At 44.7% G+C, this 21,348-nt stretch overlaps 2 protein-coding genes across 3 annotated transcripts in view; one reads left to right on the top strand and one right to left on the bottom strand.

Annotated features, from left to right (window-relative positions):
• The window catches only part of CLK3 (CDC like kinase 3), a 28,216-nt gene extending 17,946 nt beyond the window's left edge, over window positions 1-10,270 (top strand). For both annotated transcript variants that reach the window (XM_084640559.1, XM_084640558.1), the window contains exons 4-13: window positions 1,027-1,120; window positions 1,385-1,451; window positions 3,787-3,903; window positions 4,492-4,658; window positions 5,261-5,355; window positions 5,751-5,880; window positions 6,524-6,606; window positions 6,898-6,977; window positions 7,859-7,949; window positions 9,849-10,270. In XM_084640559.1, coding sequence (XP_084496685.1) covers window positions 1,027-1,120; window positions 1,385-1,451; window positions 3,787-3,903; window positions 4,492-4,658; window positions 5,261-5,355; window positions 5,751-5,880; window positions 6,524-6,606; window positions 6,898-6,977; window positions 7,859-7,949; window positions 9,849-10,034 — 1,110 coding nt within the window. In that variant the 3' untranslated portion in view covers window positions 10,035-10,270. The remainder of the gene's footprint in view (window positions 1-1,026; window positions 1,121-1,384; window positions 1,452-3,786; window positions 3,904-4,491; window positions 4,659-5,260; window positions 5,356-5,750; window positions 5,881-6,523; window positions 6,607-6,897; window positions 6,978-7,858; window positions 7,950-9,848) is intronic.
• A 487-nt stretch (window positions 10,271-10,757) lies between these two features.
• EDC3 (enhancer of mRNA decapping 3) overlaps window positions 10,758-21,348 on the bottom strand; it is a 67,245-nt gene continuing 56,654 nt past the window's right edge. Inside the window, exon 7 of the mRNA XM_084642319.1 lies at window positions 10,758-15,052. Coding sequence (XP_084498445.1) covers window positions 14,718-15,052 — 335 coding nt within the window. The 3' untranslated portion in view covers window positions 10,758-14,717. The remainder of the gene's footprint in view (window positions 15,053-21,348) is intronic.

Genomic DNA, 21,348 nt, shown 5'->3' on the forward strand with positions numbered 1-21,348 from the left:
CTGTTACGGAATCTCTCACTAGATAGAATGTAACTAATTTTACACTTTGTTTTGTTTGAGGGACTAAATAGAAAAGTTCAGTCACTGGACAGAAGAGTTGTTGGCTTTGGTGGGGGTGTTTCTGCTGGCGGGAAGGAACCTCCAGGAATGTTTGGCTGGTTTTCCAGTAGAAGCTAGTAGCAATGGGCTTGATTGTGAGCTCTTACCTATAGCACACCTGGAGCTATGAGCTATAAGGCTCTCGAGGGACTTAACTCTCCTGCTCCTAGAATTCTTTCAAGTTTTAAATCTGTGCAGAAGAAGGACGATGACACTGGCCCTATATGGGTCCAGTCAGGCTTGCAGATATAGGATCAATTCTGTTGTTGGTTCCATCAGGATGGGAAGGGCTGAGTAGTATCGAGTCAAGGGTGGGACAAGACCATGGGATACCTGGAGGTGTTTATTAATAAACATACAAAGGAAAGCGGGCCAGACTCCACAAAGGGGGAACTGCTAATCTGGCTTCTACTGGACAGCCTGACCAACCTGACTTGTGTACTCTACCCATCGGCACACTTGCCACTGGAGAAAGTGACGTGACTGGCAAAGCACTCGCTCTTCTTGCGCTACTGGCAGCATCCTCTATTCACATAGAGGAATCTGCTCCTCTGTGGCAAAACATGGGGGGAATGCTTGTACGAACCCAGTGACTGGAGCATCCCAGCTGCTGCTCCCTGCCAGAGAAGAGGGTGGCACTTCCCGCTAAGAGGCAGCTTCATCAGACACTGTAGCTAATGAGACAGTTCTTTACATACCTGTAGCTGTTTTTACTTTTCTGTTTTGAAGTTAGTTTGTGTCTTGACGTGTCCCTTGCAATATCCCTATCGTTATATATGCTGTGTGCCTTATGAAATGCGGGGATCTGGAAAATCCAACCACCGACGCATCGTCGTCTCCACCTTTGAATGACAACTCAATCTGCCAATCGGAACTGCCCGCTGTGTGCGATTGGTCGGATGGCGTTTCGGGGGGCGGTGTGTGCAGAGAAGCCAACAGAGCAGTAAACGCAGCAGGAGCGTGGAAGATGACAAGGAAGGTCACCTGGTGTGCAGAATCGGCGATTGGCTCCAAGAGCGATGTACAGCCACCTTTCGTAAAACTTTACCTCTCTACTTTCTATCCCCATGTTAGACAAGATCTCTCTTATTGTACTGGAGGGGTCTCTAGTGTTTATTGCTTATAAATGGGCTGACCAGTAATTGCCTGAAGCAGACAATAGACATTTCTGTTTTAAAGAGTGTAGCAGGGAGATACCTTTTTGAGATGTGAATGCTGTGAAATTGCAGGACCTCATGCCCTTCAGGTTCTCGAAGCTCACATCAGCTCTTGTTTTCTCTCCTAGATGAGATTGTCGGCAGCCTAGGTGAAGGCACTTTTGGCAAAGTTGTGGAGTGTGTGGACCATGCCAGGTATGCTATCCTTGGTCTCCAAGTGATTTACCTATCATGTACCAGTCTGTTCAGACATGGATGAGGTGGGGTGGATTTGTCCTGTCCTCTTCAGATGTTGCTGTCGCTTTTCTCTTAGATGCTGATACACATTCCCCAGCTCTTCCACACTCAGCATCTGGTGCTGAGTCTGTGGGTCTGTTTTAGTCTAGGTAGAATCATAGAATATCAGGGTTGGAAGGGACCTCAGGAGGTCATCTAGTCCAACTCCCTGCTCAAAGCAGGACCTATCCCCAACTAAATCATCCCAGCCAGGGCTTTGTCACGCCTGATCTTAAAAACTTCAAAGGGAGGAGATTCCACCACCTCCCTAGGTAATGCATTCCAGTGCTTCACCACCCTCCTAGTGAAAAAAGTTTTTCCTAATATCCAACCTAACCCTCCCCCACTGCAACTTGAGACTATTACTCCTCGTTCTGTCATCTGCTACCACCAAGAACAGTCTAGATCCATTTTCTTTGGAACCCCCTTTCAGGTAGTTGAAAGCAGCTATCAAATCCCCCTCATTCTTTTCCGCAGGCTAAACAATCCCAGTTCCCTCAGCCTCTCCTCAGAAGTCGTGTGTTCCAGTCCCCTAATCATTTTTGTTGCCCTCCGCTGGACGCTTTCCAATTTTTTCACATCCTTCTTGTAGTGTGGGGCCCAAACCTGGACACAGTACTCCAGATGAGGCCTCACCAACGTTGAATAGTGGGGAACAATCACGTCCCTCAATCTGGTGGCAGTGCCCCTACTTACACAGCCCAAAATGCCATTGGTCTTCTTGGCAACAAGGGCACACTGCTGACTCATATCCAGCTTCTCGTCCACTGTCACCCCTAGGTCCTTTTCTGCAGAACTGCTGCCTAGCCATTCGGTCCCTAGTCTGTAACGGTGCATGGGATTCTTCCATCCTAAGTGCAGGACTCTGCACTTGTCCTTGTTGAACCTCATCAGATTTCTTTTGGTCTAATACTCTAATTTGTCTAGGGCCCTCTGTATCCTATCCCTACCCTCCAGCGTATCTACCACTCCTCCCAGTTTAGTGTTGTCTTCGAACTTGCTGAGGGTGCAGTCCACTCCATCCTCCAGATCATTAATGAAGATATTGAACAAAACCAGCCCCAGGACCGATCCTTGGGGCACTCCACTTGATACTGGCTGCCAACTAGATATGGAGCTGTTGATCGCTACCTGGTGCTCTTCCTATCCCTTCAAAAAAAAGTTCCTAGCAAAGTGGGAGGGGAGAGAAGAGAGATGCTTGAGTGACCTTCTTGGTTACAACATGAGGCCATTGTATTCTGTGGCTTTCTGCAGTTCTGTTAGAAACAGTTATTCAGTATTAGTTTGCCTCAGCTTGGATTCCACTCAGTATCATCTTTTGCTATAGACAAGAATGGGCAGATCATCAAATTCCAAGCTGTTACTTTGCTGGCCTTGTTTTCCACTCAATTATATGCCCATCCTGGGTTTGCCAAAGTGATATTATCCTCTTTCTGTCAGTGTTTCTGCTATATGACTGCCCTGTGTTTACTTAGAAACTTCTCTGAACTACAGTCCTTGCCTCAAAGAGCTTAGTCATAAATGGGGCTGAAGAGAGCACAGGACTTTAGGAGGAAAGCATTCTTCCCCTTCCTGAGGTCTGTGGGGGTGGAGTCCCTCTCTTGTGCACTGTAAAATATGGAGAAGGGAAATCCCACTCCTTAAGTCCTTTGGAGGTGCACTGGAGATAATCCCTCAGAGGCCAGTGAGGAAGATGAGGAAAGCAAAGGGGTGTGGCCAGCAGTACATATGGGGATTATTTCCACCTCTCCCATCCTGTGGATATATGAGGGGCTCCCCAGTCCTTAGTACTTGCGGAGTAAGGTGTCACTTGGATAAGTGCCTTAGCCCCCAGCAAGCCTTGGGATGGTGACTGGGGACCATTCCTACAAAGTGGTTTTAGTTGCCTCTGGTGGAAGAATATGCAGATGAAGCGAGGGTGATGGATTCTCCTTGATCCTGGCTTTTCCCAAGCTGCATTTCCCAGTTTCATGCTGCAGTCAACAGCAGGGCATAGCTTACTAATACAGTGATAGGCAGCTGTGGTTTGCTCCCACTGTATGGCCAATTTGGGGAGGGGATGAAAAATGGTCAGCGTCTCCTACCTCATCCCAGGATTTATTGTAGAGACATTTTCTCATTCTCCATCCAAAAAGAAATTGGGTTAAGAATCTCAGAAACTGGGAATTGTTTTTTGCCTAGGGACAATTATTTGTTGAGGTGGTCTGGGCCACTCCACCTCTGACCCATTCCTGTGTCATCTTCCCCTCTGCAGAGGTAAATCCCAGGTGGCGCTGAAAATTATTAGAAATGTGGGAAAGTACCGAGAAGCAGCCAGACTGGAAATTAATGTCCTAAAGAAAATTAGAGAGAGAGACAAGGACAACAAATAGTAAGTTTGATATCTTGCATAGAAGCTGTTGCTGCTTAGTGCTGTCAACGTATCTACTCGGAGAGGAGGGTGGTCGGTGCAAGGTAGTGTGAGGGAGAGCCTGAGATAAGAGCATGAAAACGTAATGCCTGTCTTTTCCGTCTACCTAGAAAATGGTGTTGTCTTCTCCTTCGTCCACCCTCTGGGATTGGGAATATAGAGGGGCTTTTTTTAGTATGAATTGTGACTTATTCCTAGGTCCCTGAATATGTAATTATTGACCATTTAAATATCTGGGAATTGGGTTAATTTAGCTTTCCCTATTAACTAAACACAGTTCTTTATAGTGAAACATTCCCCGCTTCTCACCCCCTTCAGTGTAAGAATTTTGCTGCTTACACTAGGATATCTATGTCCTTGGCATCTCTGGATGATTGAGCAGGTGAATCCCAGGTTGCTTAGGGAGAAGCATGGCTGGGCTGTGTCTGAAAACTGAGTGTGTGTGTGTGTGTGTGTGCTAGTCACTTGAGGAGAAGGAGGGATGGAAATACTACTTCCTTGGAAGATTGTTGTGTGGCCAATAACATTCTTATTATCCATTCTGTCCAGTTTGTGTGTCCTGATGTCCGACTGGTTCAATTTCCATGGCCACATGTGCATCGCCTTTGAGCTTCTGGGCAAGAACACTTTTGAATTCCTGAAGGAGAATAACTTTCAGCCATATCCCCTCCCCCAGATCCGGCACATGGCATACCAGCTCTGCCATGCCTTGAGATGTAAGTTACCCAGATTCCTTTGCCACGGTTGTCTGCAGCAATGAGGTGAGTTCTACTCGCCAGCTAGTGTTTTCTTTGAGAAATGTCAGTTTGTTTTTACATGCATGTTAATAGTGTCTGAACATTTTGGCTAGTCTCACTTTTCACAGTCTGAAGAGTTTAAAATCAGGTGAGCGATTCCGATGTTTTTGGAGAACAGTGAAGGGAGGTGGATTGAGGACATGGCTTCTAGATTCACCTCAGTTTCCTCCTGAAAGAGGGGGGAAACTAAACCTTGTAAGCTTCACACAGACGAGACTTACTGCCTGTATGTGGCGAACGCGATGGGGTGACTGAAATGTATATTTAACAGTTAAAATGTGATGACATATAGTGAAGAACCTGGCTTCAAATAAGATAATTCTGTGTAGCTTAATGAAGCTGTTTGATACACAGTTGACATGGGCCATGGTGCAGCACCTTGCACTCTGGTTCAAAGTACCATCCTTTGGGGCAAGGGAGCATGTGTTCGCAGGGGGCCTATGTAACAGACATAACTGTACGGAAGGTCCAGCGCTTGATTCTTAAACTTTTCTCTCTTCTCTCCCCACCCCTCTCCGCAGTTTTACATGACAACCAGCTGACTCACACTGACCTCAAACCTGAAAACATCCTCTTTGTGAATTCTGATTTCGACACCATGTACAATGAGACCAAGGTAGGTTGTGCCTCTGAGAAAGAGGGTGAAATGATTGAACTCCTTGCCTCTTTCTGCAAGAAAAAGATTTTCCTTTTTCCCATTCTCTGGTTGAGCATGAGGGCCATCATCTCCAGTGGCTTGGACATGGGAGACAAAGTCAGGAGGCCTGCATTCTATTCCTGACTTTTCCAATCTATAAAACCCCGAAGAGTACTTGGCTACCTGGGTTAAAGAGCTTTGAGATCTGTGATGGAAGGTGCTATACAAGTGCAATGTTTCTGTATTTTGTGGCCATTTTTACTGCTAATGACATGGGCAAGGAAATCTTATTGGGATAGAGGGATCCTGTTGGAACCCCTCTCTATTCTGAAACCCCCTCTCCAGGTTCCTTATAGCTATTTCTTGTGTTGCAGAACTGTGAGGAGAAATCTATTAGGAACACAAACATCCGTGTGGCCGACTTTGGAAGTGCCACTTTTGACCATGAGCATCACACTACTATTGTTGCTACTCGGCATTACCGCCCGCCAGAGGTGATTCTGGGTGAGTGGAGTTACGTTTCTGTCTTTACTGATGGCTTTGTGGGGCATGGGCCACGGGATGCATTAGGGTAAGAATTGGGCTTCACAAGAGAGAACAGACTGGAAAAATCTCTGATTCTGGAGTGGAGAAAGGGGACAATCTACACTGGCCTATTTAGACAAAAAGTTAAACCTGCTGCTGTGATGGGTCTCTTGGGAGCAAAGGTTTGGATGGTGCTGCAGATGGGGCATTAGGACTGCTGAGGCAGCACACCTGGTCTGCATCACGTCCAAAGCCTGGAACAAAGACGACGCTTTCTTATATGCAAAATATTGTCTGTAAATACGTGCCCAGAACTTTGGGGGAGTGCTCGGCCCAGAGATGTGGGATGGCAGAGATCTGAGATGCTTGTGTGAGGTATCGCAGTTGAGTTAATCAGAGAATAACCACTTCAGCGCACAGACTGAAAAGGGGGCATCTTTCTGTTCCGGGACTCTGACTCCCAGAGGACTAAGCAGTCATCTCACCACAGAAATCCACTGGGCGTGTAGTTGAGTTTTAGGTCTCTCCAGTTTTAAAGGAAACTAGAGGCCACCAGCAAGGAATTTGTGCAAGCTCCACGTTTGTCACTGGAAGCTGTCATTTTTTCTCCTCTTCATTGCAGAGCTGGGCTGGGCACAGCCATGTGATGTCTGGAGTATTGGCTGCATTCTATTTGAGTATTACCGTGGCTTCACACTCTTTCAGGTACACTTTTGTAATGCCTTTATGCCCTTGACTGAACTGTGTAAGCTTTAGCCTTCCTTTTTAAATTGTGAAGCCCAAATCGACAATGGAATTTATGCTCCTAATTTTCATTGAACTCATTGGAAGTTAGGAGCCCAAATACCTTTGTAGATTTGGGCCTACATTTTTCTGGGTACCATGAGGAGACTATCCTACTAGTCCATCCTTGGAAGGGTGGGTTTAGACCTTCCTGTCTTCATTGTGTAACTGTTTCAAGGCTAAGAAAATAACCTAGTTGCTCTTCCTCTGCAGACTCATGAGAATCGTGAGCACCTTGTAATGATGGAAAAAATCCTTGGGCCAATCCCATCTCAGATGATCCACAAAACCCGGTAAGAACCAGATTCTGAGCTCTGAGCAGCTGACTTGGCTGTTGCATTGTTCTGGTGATGGTGGAGTAGGCGGGATACCATTTCTGATGCAGAGAGGCCATGCATCAGAATCCTAATGCTAGGGTTGTAGTTCTGGGTGGAGGTCGTAGGGTCAAGAAAAGACTTGAACTTGAAATAAAAGTAATGTTGAGTACAGGTGCTGGGAAAATTGGCCAAGCAGCCTACAGATAATGGAACCCTGTTGTTCTATACCACTAAGAGGGCCTTGCCTAGGATTTCTTCCATGCTTTTACAGAGACAGGGCCACCGTTCCTGACAGTGAACTTTCATGCAAACAGCATCAAAATCTGAAATGTCTGTCGTTTTCTGGCAGCATGGTTCAGTGGCTAAGGCACTACAGTGGGAGTCAGGTGACCTGGGTTCTGTTCCCTGCTCTGCCGTTGACCCTAATATTTGACCTTGGGCAAGTCACTTCTCTTCTCTGTGCCTGTTTTTCCCATCTGTGAAATGGGAATGATACTTCAGTATCTTTGTAAAGTGCTTTGAAATTCCGTGGATGAAAAGTGCTATATACGAGATTTATATTCAAACCCCAAGTATTGGCTGCTAGAAATCATCTAGCTTGGCTTTAACCAGGCTCAGCTTTTAAAGACCACCTTGATTGCTGGTTGGGCTGGTAGAATACCCAGCATATAGTTTTCTGAAGTGCTTTGGAAAAGAGGTACAGCGTCCTCTGATAGCACTGGCTGGCTTATATGTAATGTAGTTGAGTCCTAGTACCAATGTCTTGCCTTGCAGTGAGGCTACGCGTACCCCATACGTGTGTGCCCCCAGATGTCTCTTGCAGATAGGACTCTTGAATAGTTCCTTTTATTGTACAGGAAACAGAAGTACTTCCACAAGGGGGGACTGGTATGGGATGAGAACACATCAGATGGAAGATACGTCCAAGAGAACTGCAAACCACTGCGGGTATGAGACGCTGCTCTGATTTATACAGAAAGCTTAGGTGGCTCTGCAGTGGATGCTGAGATTCCTAGCTTCCACAGTGTCACCTGGCACGTTCTTGGAGTGAGATGACACTGGATGGAAATGGGGGTGCTGCTGTCAGTATCTAAATGACATGGGAGACACATAGCTTCATTCCGTATATGCAGGGAGCACCTTGGCACAAAAACAAAACCTTGCCGAGACTAGAGTGACTGGTCTGTCCCAACAGAATTGTTTTAAGCTGTATTAGCTTTTACAGAGCCTATTAACCAATGCTTTACATCAGTCCAGATCCTGTTCCCAAATCCGCTGTAGTCGCAGTTAGTAAAGACTTCACTTTGTGTCACTGTGGCGTGGTAAGAATCAGAAATTAGGGATGGAATTGTTAGGCCACGTAGCTCCTCCTCCAGCCAGTTCAGCACTGCTCCATACGCTGTGTTCTATAGATGAGCAAGCCCCTAGAATTCCATGGTGGTAGCACAGTCCCATAGATGGGATGAGGAGTGGGAGCCTGATCTCTAACAGTGCTGAGCACTCCAGCTTCAGTTGACTTCAGTGTGAGCTGTGGATGCGCTTCGCTTCTGAAACTCGGGCCCTGGGTTCTGTACTGGATCTGTGACTGGATTGCTGTGGCCTGGGGCAAGTCTCTTTGGGTGCCTCCAATTCCCCAGCTGTGAAATAGGGACCGGGATGGTGAAAATCATCATAGAAAGATGTGCTGGTTACTTTTACTCTGCCTTTATTCTTAAGGGAAGCTGTGGACATGTCTGTCTCATGTCTGGTTAGTTTTATCCTTTGAGGCAGGACAGGGAACCCTCTCATGTGGCTGCTGCTCACTGAAAGGACTTGGGGAGAACCCTCAGCTTACAGGGAATCTAATCTTCCAAACTGTTCCCGGCAGGGAAGGCTGAGGGGATCCGTGCAGGACTGCATCTGGGCATGGCAGCCTTGGCTTTGTCTGTGGGCACAAGCTGGACCCCAACCTTCCATCACAGGGCAGAGGAAGATTGGTTCCATAGACAGGGACTCAGGAGAGCTGGATTCCATTCTCTGCTCAGCTATTGACTTCCTGTGTGACATGGAGAAGTCACTTAGCCTCACTGTGCCCCAGTTCCTCCTCCTGCCCAATGAGGGTGATAGCTCTGCCCTACCTCCCAAGAGGTGTGATGATAAATACAGTACAGATTGTGAGATGCTCAGATACTGTGGTGATGGGAGCCATCATATGTACCCTTACATGGAGCCTCCACTCCAAGGATTTCTCCCTACAAGGGGGAAGTAGTATGTACGCGGGACTGGGCATCCTGTGACTTCTCACCCAGGGGAGACCATCAGAGATTTGCCTGGTGTTTTTACTGGATAACAATTAATCTAATAGACAAGGATGCAGCAGGAATGTGGGAGAGATGGAAGGGGCTTCAAGATTGGCCACATCAGGCCAGAGGTGGCTCTCACCTCAACAGATGTTGCAAGGAGGGCCTGCAGTTTGGCAGACAATCACATGAGTCTGTTCCTTTCCCCCCGTAAAAAACGTGGGACTGTTGATAGGGGAACAGTGACACTTCCCTCGGCATTCTCTTCGAGCTGCTGCTGTAGCCAATAGAGGAGACACTCGCCACTGCCACAGGGTTCTACCATCCCTAGCTTTGTCTGCTCGCGGAGGAAGTAAAGGACAACCTTTGAAACTTTCTTCAAATGCCCAAAATCTCTTAACTTCCCTTGGCTTTTTTTCAGGAATAAAGGTCTGATGGTGTAGCACCCTGCCCTATCTGTAGCAGTGTTGCCAGCTCTCAAGATACATAGTGTGGAGGGTCGTGTCTAGTTTTTGCCAGATGTTTGCCTGCATTTTTCCACAGCTGAATCTGTACTATTCTATTTCAGAGCTACATGCTGTATGACTCACCGGACCATGTGCAGCTGTTTGACTTGATGAGAAGGATGTTAGAGTTTGATCCTTCCAAGAGGATCACATTCTCTGATGCTCTGCTGCATCCGTTCTTTAGCGGCCTGTCTCCAGAGGAAAGGTTGCTGTGTAGTCGAGTCTCAAACCGTGACCTGAGCAGATGACAGATGGGTGGGTGGTGAGGCCTGCTGGATTTGAACATATTCCTGGATCAGTTTGACCTCTGCTGTAGAGGCACCACGCAGCCCTCCTGTAGCGGAGAGTTCAGAGGTACTGGTGCAATGTGATATGGACCCTGGGCATGGGAGGGGGGAGGAGAAAGCTACAAGGAAAGCACAGATGTCTCATATTTATATGTTGTAAAGTTAAAATAAAGTGTTTCTTATTGTTTGATAATTTACTTGTATGAATGTGTCCAGCTATTTTTTTGATCCCACCCTGCCAGATTTTTTCTGTTAAATAAAAAGTGGTTTTATATTTCTCCACAAAATGGCATTGTTATGAATGTGACATTACTGCTTTGCTGGCTCTAGGTAGTCCATTTCCAAGCATGGATTGGACTAACCTTGCTTTGTCTTCTCCTCCATTAGCAAGTGTGTAGCAGGTTGTAAGAAAGAGGTACTGCACTGTTAATCTCACATCTGGCTGTGGTATTGGAGGGGAGGATTTGGGCAACTTTTTGATGGTTTGCTAGTCCTTCAGTAACTGCCAGGGAAATATAAATCCCTTTTCAAAACACTTGTAACTTCTGTTGTGCTTGGCTGGAGTCCTGAAGCACCTTACTCAGAAGTAACTAGTAGAATGCATGTTGGGTTTGGCTTAATTGTGCAGAATGGCTCTTTCTTACAGGTGGGGGCAAACCTTTCCCATATACATAAGTCACAGAACACATGGGAATAGTTGCACTTTATTTCAAGGCTGGTATTACCCCAGCTGCTGCATGAATTATGAAACAACAGTGTTTGTAATGATGATATGACTGAAGCATTGACTCGATTACACAGAGTTAGGGTGCAGTTGTCTTTGAACTGGGTGCCTGAAGCCAGGGCTTTTTCCATGGCTGCTGAAAAGAGGGTGCATGTTTTCTTATGACAAGCTGTGAGGGAATGATGCAGAACTTAAATCTACTGCTGGTTACTACAGAGCAGTGAAAGTTGCATTTCTGCTTTCTGGAAAAGCAAAGTCCATTCCAGTGCTTATTTACAGGCAGCTGCTTTTCCTGGGCCCTGGGAAGTGAGCTCCTGAGTATTTACTCCACTGAGTCCTGACACACTGGTGGAAATGGTCACATCGTGACAAACACTAAAAGTTAACATCCCTTAAAGCCTGCATCTTAACGAAGAGCTCTGACAAATAGGGCAAGGGGAGGCTGTATCCCTTCCTGCTGTTGTCTGTTGCATCCAGGTCTGCAGTAGCTGTGTGACAATAAAAGGGCCAAGAATCCTAAAGACTTGATCACATGGATGTGCAACAAAATGCATCTGGTCTAGGACAAGGCCAGTGATTTCATTCCTCGAGCAAGAATACAGCTCTGCTTGTCAGAAGAAAAGCAAGCACCCTTACCTTGTGCTACTTAAAAGGGAGAATGTATTATTAAGTTTAGCATAGTAACACACAAAACTTGTCCCAAAGCTGCTTAGTTGTGCTTGAGATGAGTCAATCTAGAATCTGTCAATGCCCGCACCCTTACTTAAAATCCTGTCGCTTGCCCAGAGGCATCAAGTGCTGTGGCAGTAATAATGACTACTTTAATTCTTTATTTAAAAAATAACCTTTGAGCAATTCTTGCTACCCCTTCTAATATGGCTGGTAGGACCTTAGCCACTGATGCACACTTGTAAGAAAAAATTAAGTGCTTCTTACCCCCTTCAAAACTTATACCCTGCTCACAAAGGACAGAGTTGAATAACCAGCCTTCAAGCTGGACAAGTTTAATATAGGAGAGGAGACAAACAGCAGGCTGTTTTCTTACAGGTGATAGCTCTGCTTTTATAAAGGAAAGTGAAAACAAGGCAGTTAGTTACAGGTACAGGGATTAGGCAGTTGCTACCTCCTCAGTACCTTAAACTAAAGCTGGCTGCAGCAGCTCTTTGATCTACAGGAGAAAGGCAGAGAAAAACCTTGGGTTGTGTTTATTTTAAAAGGATAACCCCTCACCATGCTGTCACTAACCAGCACTGCTTGCTAGGCAAGTGCCATCCCTTATTAAATGCTGTTGCATTAAGCTGAAACTAGTGTTTTACCTAAGGCATAGGTGCTCGAAGCCTTGCAGAGAAACCCACACAACCACAGCCTGTTACACCCAATTATGTTAGGGAAGAGTTTAGTCATTGAGAATCTGTGTTAGCACTAAGGCCATTAAGCATAAACCAGTGGACACAGTTTAGTAGTCTAACCCTCCGCATTGAGAAATGTGCTGAACCACAGGCCCTTTATCCTCATGAGGTAGATGAGTTCTGTGCTGTTTGGCATGGGAAGTCCTTTAACAAGACCTTATACAGCAGAGAGCTGCCTAGATACCAAATGTACCAGGGAATAAGAGCAGGGCTATTCTCCGAGGCCCCTGCCCAAACCCTGTGGGATGAAATGAAAGCTTGCCACCTCCCCCAGGGTCCATTCAATAGTGCTTTGCAGATTAGGCTGGTGTATTTTCTCATACTTCAGTAACTTGGAACACTGCTCAGGTAAACAATCTTATTTCCTTTGGAAGTCTCTTCCCAGCCACCCTCTTTTTTTACCTTGCTTGGTGCACTCAGCTATTCTATGATTTATGTTAAAAATCCTGTCACTATTCAAGTGCCAGACTTGTATCCCCCCATAACCCAGCTGGTTGAATAGGGTGCTCTGCATGCAGTTTCTTCATGAGTTCAGTTACTGAATACCCAAGCAGCAGCTGCAATTGTTTCACACAGAACAGCTGCTCTACACTTCAGCAAAAGAAGATCTCCCTCCCCTGGGAAAGGCACCAGCAGAAGCTTTGAAGTCTGTCAGTGCCAGACAGACCTACCACACCAGTAGAGTCCCATGCTGAAGGCAGAACTTTGCTGGGAGCATAGGCTGTGCTTAAAGTTCAAACAGTAGCAGAGGAACTTAGCTCTGTTTTGCTAGGACAGGGCTCAAGGATTCCTCACCTCTCTCTTCTCTGCCTCTACAGGAAACCCTCAGGCAGAGAGCACTGTTTTGGTCCAAGTTTAATATTTCTCATCACTAGCCCCTGATAGTTTGGCACTTTTAGAGACAAGAAAAGGTCCAGCGTGATAGATCTACAGAGCCACCCAAAGCTTCATCAAATCACTTCTTACTCGAGGCAGTGCCATGAAGACAAATGCTTTCCTTGCAGCATATAGGAAAAAAAATCAGCCGCCCAAAACCAGCTAGCAAACTAAACAGGGTGAGACTACCTACAGTAATTCAGGTCAGAGTTTTCTGACCTTCCCCTCAAGTGTGATGTCACTGGAAAGCTTAAAGCTTTCTGAAAGCCGCATGCTACAACAGTGGTCACTACCAGTGGTGATGCCTGGGGTATAGGGGCCCAGCTTTCAGTGCACTAGTGCATGCAGGGGCAATACAGCCTAACACAGCAGCTTGCCAAGCACAGTAGCATTCACTGTAGTACTACCAACATCGTAGGGCCTCCTGGGCCCAGATAGTTAGTAGTGCTACACGGAGCTGACAAGCGGGCCTGGAGGAACGAGTTAACATAAGCCTTCCATAACACCCCTAACGCAGAGCGCGCGCGCGGCTGTCTTTGTATACTAAGACAAACAGCATTTGACTCATCTTTACAGTTTGCATAACCAGGGGAGGCAAGTGCCCTATGATTTCCACTGACTCCATTGAGATCCATGTGGAACAGTGCATTAGAACAAAGCACATATGCTTTTTAGGAGGGAGAATCCTCCCCCAGACGTGGCTGTTGCTCCCAAAGGGACTGGAATATTATATGTCTTGTGAAGCATGGCATTCAGGTGCAGGGTGTGCTGCGGGTGGCCACTGAGGCTCTACAATAATATATCCAAACACTACCTGTGCTGAGCACAAGGTATTAAAGAAAAGAGGGTAACATCTGCCTGTTCCCCTCGCATCTTCTCCGAATCACTGCGGTTACTCAGCTCGCTGGAGAAATAAAACCCACCTTAGGAAAATGCCCTTCCCAAAGCACTGTCTGGTAGAAGGACACCATGGTAAACACCTCACTCCGGGCAGCATTCACTCAGCAAGCAGTCAAGGAACAAAAGCTTTACACCCGCTTTCTAAATAGGGAGCCCCATCCACAAGGGCCGGGCAGCTCCAGGAAGAGATTTAACTATAATTGCTCTCATGAACATAAAAGAAAATAAAGAACAAAATCAAAACAGTAAAACTGCAACAAAGACATTTCTACATTATCATTGAGGGGTACTGCTCCTGAAAGGGGCCCCTTGCTGGGCACAAATTCCCCCCCCTCCCCAAAGAAGTACTAAAAAAAACAGAGCATCATCTTGTAAACCTCCAAGCTGTCGGACAGTCGCTTGCATCTGTAAACAAACCCTCTCACCCACTTTAACCATTCTCTGGCTGGTGACCAGGTGCTGGGCAGCAGGCGCTGCCTTTCCCAGTGTTAGATACCAGCTTCTTCCACATTCCTTCATCCAATGGCATGAGGGAGAGAGAGAAAGCATCTTGCAGTAACATTTGCTCCCTTAGTTTTTTTTGTTTTTAATACGCATATTTCTTCTGGAAGAAAACTCCAGCACTTCACATCCTTAAGGCGTCAAGAGTTTACTTGTCAGGATCCTTTATACAGCTTGCTAGGCAGGACTCCGCCCCATCTCCCCCTCCAGGGCTGATACACTGCAGGGTCTGCTCTATGTTGAATGCAATGGAATGACAAATTTGCAGCCAAAGGGTGAGTGGTAGTTTATTCCCACTTCCTGAAAGACTTTCTGCGGAATGCCAATGTCGCACAGATATACTCGCCCTGCCCTCTCACCCAGGGGCAGGGGCAGGCCCAAGGCCAGTGACCACTTGGCATCAATGCCCTGCTCCATTTCACTCATAGGAGGGTCTATGCTGAGGACAGGGGCTCGGTTCTGGTTGGCCCAGTCCACAGCTGCTTTGTACCAAGGCTGATCTCTCAGGAAAGCATTTTCATGACAATCCAGGCAGTTTATCACCAGGTCAACAGGGGTATCTGGGAGATCTGAAAGAAACATGCGTGTTTTAATGTGCATCCAGGACCAGCGTAAGAGAGAACCTCCCCTCCACAGAAACTGCAGCGGCCTACAAAGAACCGTACTCCTACCTCCCGCCCTGCATCTCCAGGAGAATTCTTCCAATCTCCCTACAGAGCAAGAGGCCTAGAGGTGGCCCATTTTAGCGCTCAGAAGCAGCACTGTAACAACAGACTTTGCCAGTTAGATATAGACTCTCCCACAGCCGTCTGCCAATGGAACTCAAAGGCTTGAGTTGCAGGTTGGCAATTTCTGCTCATCATGCTGAAGTGTGGCACTTTTGGGATGGACGTGGTTGAGACTGATCAGTTTTGAACCCAGGCCTCCGGAGAGACATCACTTCAATGAACCAGCTGGCCCTCTGAAGAGGCCACCTTCCAGAACAGCTCTATCACTGAACGTCTGATTACATGGTAGTACCTGCAGTGTAACACCAGGTTCTAATGTGGAGTGTCTTGTTGTGTAAAGCCTGGCCTGGGGACTGGTGTGCCACTATTCCTCTCCTCCTGCCCGCTAGGGCCCCACATAATGAGTTTTAGGTCTAACCTTTGTCAAGCTCTAAACATGCTTTAATTTGGTGGGGAAAGTTCCCTGGATTCTAATTGAAACTACTGCCAGGAAATCTTATAAAACCACCAACGCTTTTGTAAACCCTACCCCAAAAATATGATTTGCTCAGCTGAGCCACCACAGCTCTGCAGGTATCAGTGGTATGTCATTGTCACTAACGATCCATTAAAAAACTGGGGGGGGCGGGGGGGGGAGGTTGGTTTACCAGCCAGAGAAGTAGAAAACAGGGAAGGACAGGGCATTTTGGAGAATCTGCCATTGGTTAGGCAGCGGGTGTGGTGCAACCGCTGCTTGTCACGCTGATCAGTACTGCCTCGTCGTTTTCTTGTACTCCTCCCACATCATCTGTTTGTTGTATTGACCTGTTGTCTCATCTTAAACTTGGATTGCAAGCTCTTTGTTACATGTGTGCGTTAGGTGCTGAACGCACCCAGTGGAGACCTGATCCATGGCAGGGGTCCCTAGGTGCTATAGTAATATAAATAATTTCACAGATGGTTTTCGTTCTAGGGTTTGTTTCTTCCAGAAGAGGAAAAAAAACACCACACAATAAATTTTAAAAACTTGTGTCCTTAGAGCCAATACCACTGAAAATCCAATTTCCCCCCACTAGATTCGAGCAGATCCCTGAAACAATATGTTGAAGCAGTTAATATTAGGGCTGTCGATTAATCGCAGTTAACTCATGCGATTAACTAAAAATAATTAAATCGTGATTAATCGCAGTTTTAATCACCCTGTTAAACAGAATACCAATTGAAATTTATTAAATATTTTGGATGTTTTTCTACATTTTCTCATATATTGTATTCCATGCTGTAACTGAAATCGAAGTGTATATTATTTTTATTACATATATTTGCACTGTAAAAATGATAAACAAAAGAAATAGTATTTTTCGATTCACCTCATACAAGTAACATAACAGAGACCTGGTGGAATAGTAGTCATGACTGGGCTACAGGTATTGAAGGGTATGTGCTGTTTAGGAAAGACCGAAATAAAGGTAAAGGTGGTGGAGTAGCACTATATATCAATGATGAGATAGAATGTAAAGAAATAAGAAGTGATGAAATGGATATGACTGAGTCTGTCTGGGCAACAATTAAATTGGGGAAGATTACTATTAGAGCCTCCCCTGGGATAGTGCTTGGGGTGTGCTATAGACCGCCGGGATCTAATTTGGATATGGATAGAGCCCTTTTTAATGTTTTTAATAAAGTAAATACTAATGGAAACTGTGTGATCATGGGAGACTTTAACTTCCCAGATATAGACTGGAGGACGAGTGCTAGTAATAATAATAGGGCTCAGATTTTCCTAGATGCGATAGCTGATGGATTCCTTCAGCAAGTAGTTGCTGAACCGACTAGAGGGGATGCCATTTTAGATTTGGTCTTGGTGAGTAATGAGGACCTCATAGAGGAAATGGTTGTAGGGGATAATCTTGGCTCAAGTGATCATGAGCTAATTCAGTTCAAACTGAATGGAAGGATTAACAAAAATAAATCTGCAACTAGGGTTTTTGATTTCAAAAGGGCTGACTTTCAAAAATTAAGGAAATTAGTTAGGGAAGTGGATTGGACTGAAGAATTTATGGGTTTAAAGGTAGAGGAGGCCTGGGATTATTTTAAATTAAAGCTGCAGAAGCTATCGGAAGCCTGCATCCCAAGAAAGGGGAAAAAATTCATAGGCAGGAGTTGTAGACCAAGCTGGATGAGCAAGCATCTTAGAGAGGTAATTAAGAAAAAGCAGAAAGCATATAGGGAGTGGAAGAAGGAAGGGATCAGTAAGGAAAGCTACCTTATTGAGGTCAGAATATGTAGGGATAAAGTGAGACAGGCTAAAAGTCAAGTAGAGTTGGACCTTGCAAAGGGAATTAAAACCAATAGTAAAAGGTTCTATAGTCATATAAATAGGAAGAAAACAAAGAAAGAAGAAGTGGGACCGCTAAAAACTGAGGATGGAGTGGAGGTCAAGGATAATCTAGGCATGGCCCAATATCTAAACAAATACTTTGCCTCAGTCTTTAATAAGACTAAAGAGGATCTTAGGGATAATGGTAGCATGATAAATGGGAATGAGGATATGGAGGTAGACATCACCATATCTGAGGTAGAAGCGAAACTCAAACAGCTTAATGGGACTAAATCGGGGGGCCCAGATAATCTTCATCCAAGAATATTAAAAGAATTGGCACAAGAAATTGCAAGCCCATTAGCAAGAATTTTTAATGAATCTGTAAACTCAGGGGTTGTACCGTATGATTGGAGAATTGCTAACATAGTTCCTATTTTTAAGAAAGGGAAAAAAAGTGATCCAAGTAATTATAGGCTTGTTAGTTTGACATCTGTAGTATGCAAGGTCTTGGAAAAAATTTTGAAGGAGAAGGTAGTTAAGGACATTGAAGTCAATGGTAAATGGGACAAAATACAACATGGTTTTACAAAAGGTAGATCGTGCCAAACCAACCTGATCTCCTTCTTTGAGAGAGTAACAGATTTTTTAGATAAAGGAAACGCAGTGGATCTAATTTACTTAGATTTTAGTAAGGCGTTTGATACTGTGCCACATGGGGAATTATTAGTTAAATTGGATAAGATGGGCATCAATAGGAAAATTGAAAGGTGGATAGGGAATTGGTTAAAGGGGAGACTACAACGGGTCCTACTGAAAGGTGAACTGTCAAGTTGGAGGGAGGTTACCAGTGGAGTTCCTCAAGGATCAGTTTTGGGACCAATCTTATTTAATCTTTTTATTACTGACCTGGGCACAAAAAGTGGGAGTGTGCTAAAAGTTTGCAGATGATACAAAGCTGGGAGGTATTGCTAATTTAGAGAAGGACAGGGATACCCTACAGGAGGATCTGGATGACCTTGTAAACTGGAGTAATAGGAATAGGATGAAATTTAATAGTGAGAAGTGCAAGGTCATGCATTTAGGGATTAATAACAAGAATTTTAGTTATAAGCTAGGGACGCATCAACTAGAAGTAACGGAGGAGGAAAAGGACCTTGGAGTATTGGTTGATCATAGGATGACTATGAGCTGCCAATGTGATATGGCTGTGAAAAAAGCTAATGTCGTCTTGGGATGCATCAGGAGAGGTATTTCCAGTAGGGATAAGGAGGTTTTAGTACCGTTATATAAGGCAATGGTGAGACCTCACCTGGAATACTGTGTGCAGTTCTGGTCTCCCATGTTTAAGAAGGATGAATTCAAACTGGAACAGGTACAGAGAAGGGCTACTAGGATGATCCGAGGAATGGAAAACTTGTCTTATGAAAGGAGACTCAGGGAGCTTGGCTTGTTTAGCCTAACTAAAAGAAGGTTGAGGGGAGATATGATTGCTCTCTATAAATATATCAGAGGGATAAATACCAGAGAGGGAGAGGAATTATTTAAACTCAGTACCAATGTGGACACAAGAACAAATGGATATAAACTGGCCACTAGGAAATTTAGATTAGAAATTAGACGAAGGTTTCTAACCATCAGAGGAGTGAAGTTTTGGAATAGCCTTCCGAGGGAAGTAGTGGGGGCAAAAGATCTATCTTGCTTTAAGATTAAACTCGATAAGTTTATGGAGGAGATGGTATGATGGGATAACATGGTTTTGGTAATTAAATATTCATGGTAAATAGGCCTAATGGCCTGTGATGGGTTTTTAGATGGGGTAAGATCCAAGTTACCCGGGAAAGAATTTTCTGTAGTATCTGGCTGATGAATCTTGCCCATATGCTCAGGGTTTAGCTGATCGCCATATTTGGGGTCGGGAAGGAATTTTCCTCCAGGGCAGATTGGAAGGCCCTGGAGGTTTTTCGCCTTCCTCTGTAGCATGGGGCACGGGTCACTTGCTGGAGGATTCTCTGCTCCTTGAGGTCTTCAGACTACAATTTGAGGACTTCAATAGCACAGATATAGGTGTGAGGTCTTTTTTAGGAGTGGTGGGTGAAATTTTGTGGCCTGCATTGTGCAGGAGGTCGGACTAGATGATCATAATGGTCCCTTCTGACCTAAATATCTATGAATCTATCTATGAAAAAGTACTGTAGTGCAATCTCTGTCCTGAAAGTGCAATTTACAAATGTAGATTTTTTTTTTGTTACATAACATAACTCAACAACAAAACAATGTAAAACTTTATAGAGCCTATAAATCCACTCAGTCCTACTTCTTGTTCAGCCAATTGCTAAGATAAACAAGTTTGTTCACATTTATGGGAGATACTGCTGCCTGCTTCTTATTTACAATGTCCCCAGAAAGTGAGAACAGGCATTTGCATGCCACTTTCGTAGGCAGCATTGCAAGGTATTTACATGCCAGATATGCTAAACATTTGTATGCACCTTCATGCTTCAGCCACCATTCCAGAGGACATGCTTCCATGCTGATGATGATCATTAAATAAATAATGAATTAAATTTCTGACTGAACTCCTTGAGGGAGAATTGTATGTCCCCTGCTCTGTTTTACCTGCATTATGCAATCTATTTCATGTTACAGCAGTCTCGGAGAATGACCCAGCACATGGTTGTTTGATTTACGAACACTGTCACTGCAGACTTGACAAAACGCAAAGAAGGTACCAATGTGAGATTTCTAACAATAGCTACAGCAGTCGACCCAAGATTTAAGAATCTGAAGTGCCATCCAAAATCTGAGAGGGATGAGGTGTGGAGCATGCTTTCAGTAATCTTAAAAGAGCAACACTCTGATGCGGAAACTACAGAACCCGAACCACCACCTAACCCCGCCCCCCCCCAAAAAACCAAAACAAAACAAAACTTTTTGCTGGTGACTCAGAGGATGAAAATGAACATGCATCAGTCTGCTCTACTTTGGATCGTTATCAAGCAGAACCCGTCAAAAGCATGGACGCATGTCCCCTGGAATGGTGGTAGAAGCATGAAGTGACATATGAATCTTTAGCGCATCTGGCATGTAAATATCTTGCTACGCTGGCTACAACAGTGCCATGCGAACGCCTGTTCTCACTTTCAGGTGACATTGTAAACAAGAAGCGGGCAACATTATCTCCTTCAAGTGTAACCAAACTTGTTTGTCTGAGTGATTGGCTGAACAAGAAATAAGACTGAGTGGACTTGCAGGCTCTAAAATTTTACAGTTTTATTTTGAATGCAGTTTTTTGTAAGTTCAACTTCCATGCTAAAGAGATTGCACTACAGTACTTGTATTAGTGAATTGAAAAATACTATTTTTTTTGTTTTTTACAGTGCAAATACTTGTAATAAAAAATAAATACAAAGTAAGTACTTTATACTTTGTATTGTGTTGTAATTTGAAATCAATATATTTGAAAATGTAGAAAACATCCAAAAATATTTAAATAAATGGTATTCTATTATTGTTTAACAATGTGATTTATTGCAATTAATTTTGTTAATTGCGCGATTAATCACCATTAATTTTTTAATCGCTTGACAGCCCTAGATAATATTAGAGGAAACTAAAAGGCCTGCACTTAGCTGACATCAGAGGAAACTAAAAGGCCTGCACTTAGCTGACATCAGGGGTAAGATGATTGAGACCATTCAGCTTCCAGTTGTTACGACCAACACTCAGGCTAACTTTATTTTCAGTTATTTGCAACTTTGGTGTAATGAATAAGAAAAAGATGATGATCTGAAGTGAACTAAAGATTTGATGCAGATTCGCAATGACTCTAGTAAGG

The sequence above is a fragment of the Lepidochelys olivacea genome, assembly GCF_965140295.1.
Source record: "Lepidochelys olivacea isolate rLepOli2 genome assembly, chromosome: 10".
Lineage (NCBI taxonomy): Eukaryota > Metazoa > Chordata > Testudines > Cheloniidae > Lepidochelys > Lepidochelys olivacea.